Source organism: Sapajus apella, unplaced genomic scaffold (genome assembly GCF_009761245.1).
Source record: "Sapajus apella isolate SASKATOON/1434 unplaced genomic scaffold, GSC_monkey_1.0 scaffold11976, whole genome shotgun sequence".
Taxonomy (NCBI): Eukaryota; Metazoa; Chordata; class Mammalia; order Primates; family Cebidae; genus Sapajus; species Sapajus apella.
This window is the reverse complement of record NW_022448897.1, coordinates 1-1,736: the sequence shown is the minus strand read 5'-3', so window position 1 is coordinate 1,736 and position 1,736 is coordinate 1. Positions and strand designations below refer to the sequence as shown.

At 35.5% G+C, this 1,736-nt stretch overlaps 1 protein-coding gene across 1 annotated transcript; it reads right to left on the bottom strand.

The window, feature by feature from the left end:
* Positions 1-404: 404 nt before the first annotated feature.
* On the bottom strand, positions 405-1,671 carry LOC116548429 (proteasome subunit alpha type-4-like; the record flags this gene model as incomplete). The annotated part of the gene is made up of 3 exons (XM_032273891.1): positions 405-532; positions 1,192-1,280; positions 1,572-1,671. Coding segments are annotated over 3 exons (317 nt in total), but the record flags the coding sequence as incomplete, so codon positions are not given.
* Positions 1,672-1,736: the final 65 nt, after the last annotated feature.

The window sequence follows — 1,736 nt, the reverse complement described above, 5'->3', positions numbered from 1 at the left end:
ATGAGCCACCATGCCTGTCCCATATAAAGAATTTTGATGACAGGCAAGGCAAACACAGCACAAGGTAAGAGGAGGGGGTACTGACGCTCCATAAAGTACCTCAGTCTCCCAAGGGGTCTGTCATAGAATTCAGGGGATTTGTAAACTAGGTTGTGAAACAAAATTACAACTTCTAATTTCACAACTCTTAATCGAAACTTGGCATTTAATTATTAATGTAATTAACAAAGCCCAGTATATTAGCTATACCAGCAATTCTGTCACCAGCAGAAATCGTAAATATTTCCATATCACATTAAGGTTGTTGTGGCTATTGTAAAATATTGTTTACGTTCATCACCACTGCAAAATTACGGCAGTTATTAGACCTTCTGCTAGATTTATAGCACAACAAAAATACTCACAGCGCTATTTCCAATACATGTGGCCTTCCATCCCCCGTAATTTCCACTAGGGTCACTCTGATAGAGCTGAAAGCCATAGTGCTTATCCCAGCCAATGTACAGCAATGAAACACCAAAGGGACGTTTTCCTTTAACAAAGAAAAAAAGCCAAATATATAAATAATCTAAATTTAGTATCACTATAGTTACTTGAGCTCAGTGAATGTAGCTAAACCCTTCTCTGTGAACTTAAGCATTCATAAACTGTTTTGTATTCTGGCTACCATAGATAAGCTCTATTACAAATTCCACTTCTGTTTCTATGATTTGGATACAGCCAGGAGAGGGAAGAGACAAGAGGACCAGGGCTGAATTTCATTATTATGGAAATAGCAGTTAGCTTCCAGATTTGAAAATATTATCTCGGACTTTACCTATCTTGTTAACAAAACTATGGTAATTTCAGGTTCACTCATGAAATAAGAATGCAGGAATTTCTAGTGTTCTACACCACTGTAAGATTAATATAGTTAACCGTAACATGTTAGTTTCGAATAGCCGGAAGGGTATGGAAGGCTCCCAACAGAGCGAAGTGTTTGAGATGATGAATGTGCCGATTATCCTGATCTGATCATTGTATGTACTGAAACATTATGTACCCTATGAATATATACAATTGTTATTTGCCAATTTAAATAATATAATTTAAAACAAAAGGGTCTGTTTTTCAATTTTTTACTACCTCAAAAATGTTAAGTCATAAAATGTCTTAACTTTTTGGAATAAAATTTTCAAAAAAATTAAGCACCTCCAAGTTGTGTATAAGCTTGTTTGATGTCGCACAGTGCTGTAACCAACTGCTCACAAGGTATTGGCTCCTGATACTGTAATAAATACCTAGGATAAAGAGATTGGCACATTAGTTTTCTCTAAAACACAGACAGACTCTAAGGTAAATACTCTCTGAAAAGCAATCTATGCCATAGGGACAACCTAACAGTTGTTTGTAATTTGAAGGGGAGGGAACAAGTCAACATCTGAATATTCTCATAGGAAATAACATTTTGTTAAGTTTGGTTTAAAAAAATCTGTAATTTTCAATTAAAATATTTTAATGACTGCAAAAGTGAGCTCTCCTTAGAAACATCAAAACTGATTTATCATCAGTTATGCTATTTATGACCATACCTTTGAGCAATGAGCCTTAGTTCGTTAGTCAGAACATTAGCATCAGAAGTTATGCCTGCCACACTGCAAGCCATGTCCCTTAAAGAAAAAAGATATTGATCTGTAAGCAGGCAAGACATTTGTGAGGAGAGCTACAAGTATTAAAAAAGCACAGAGCTCTATTAG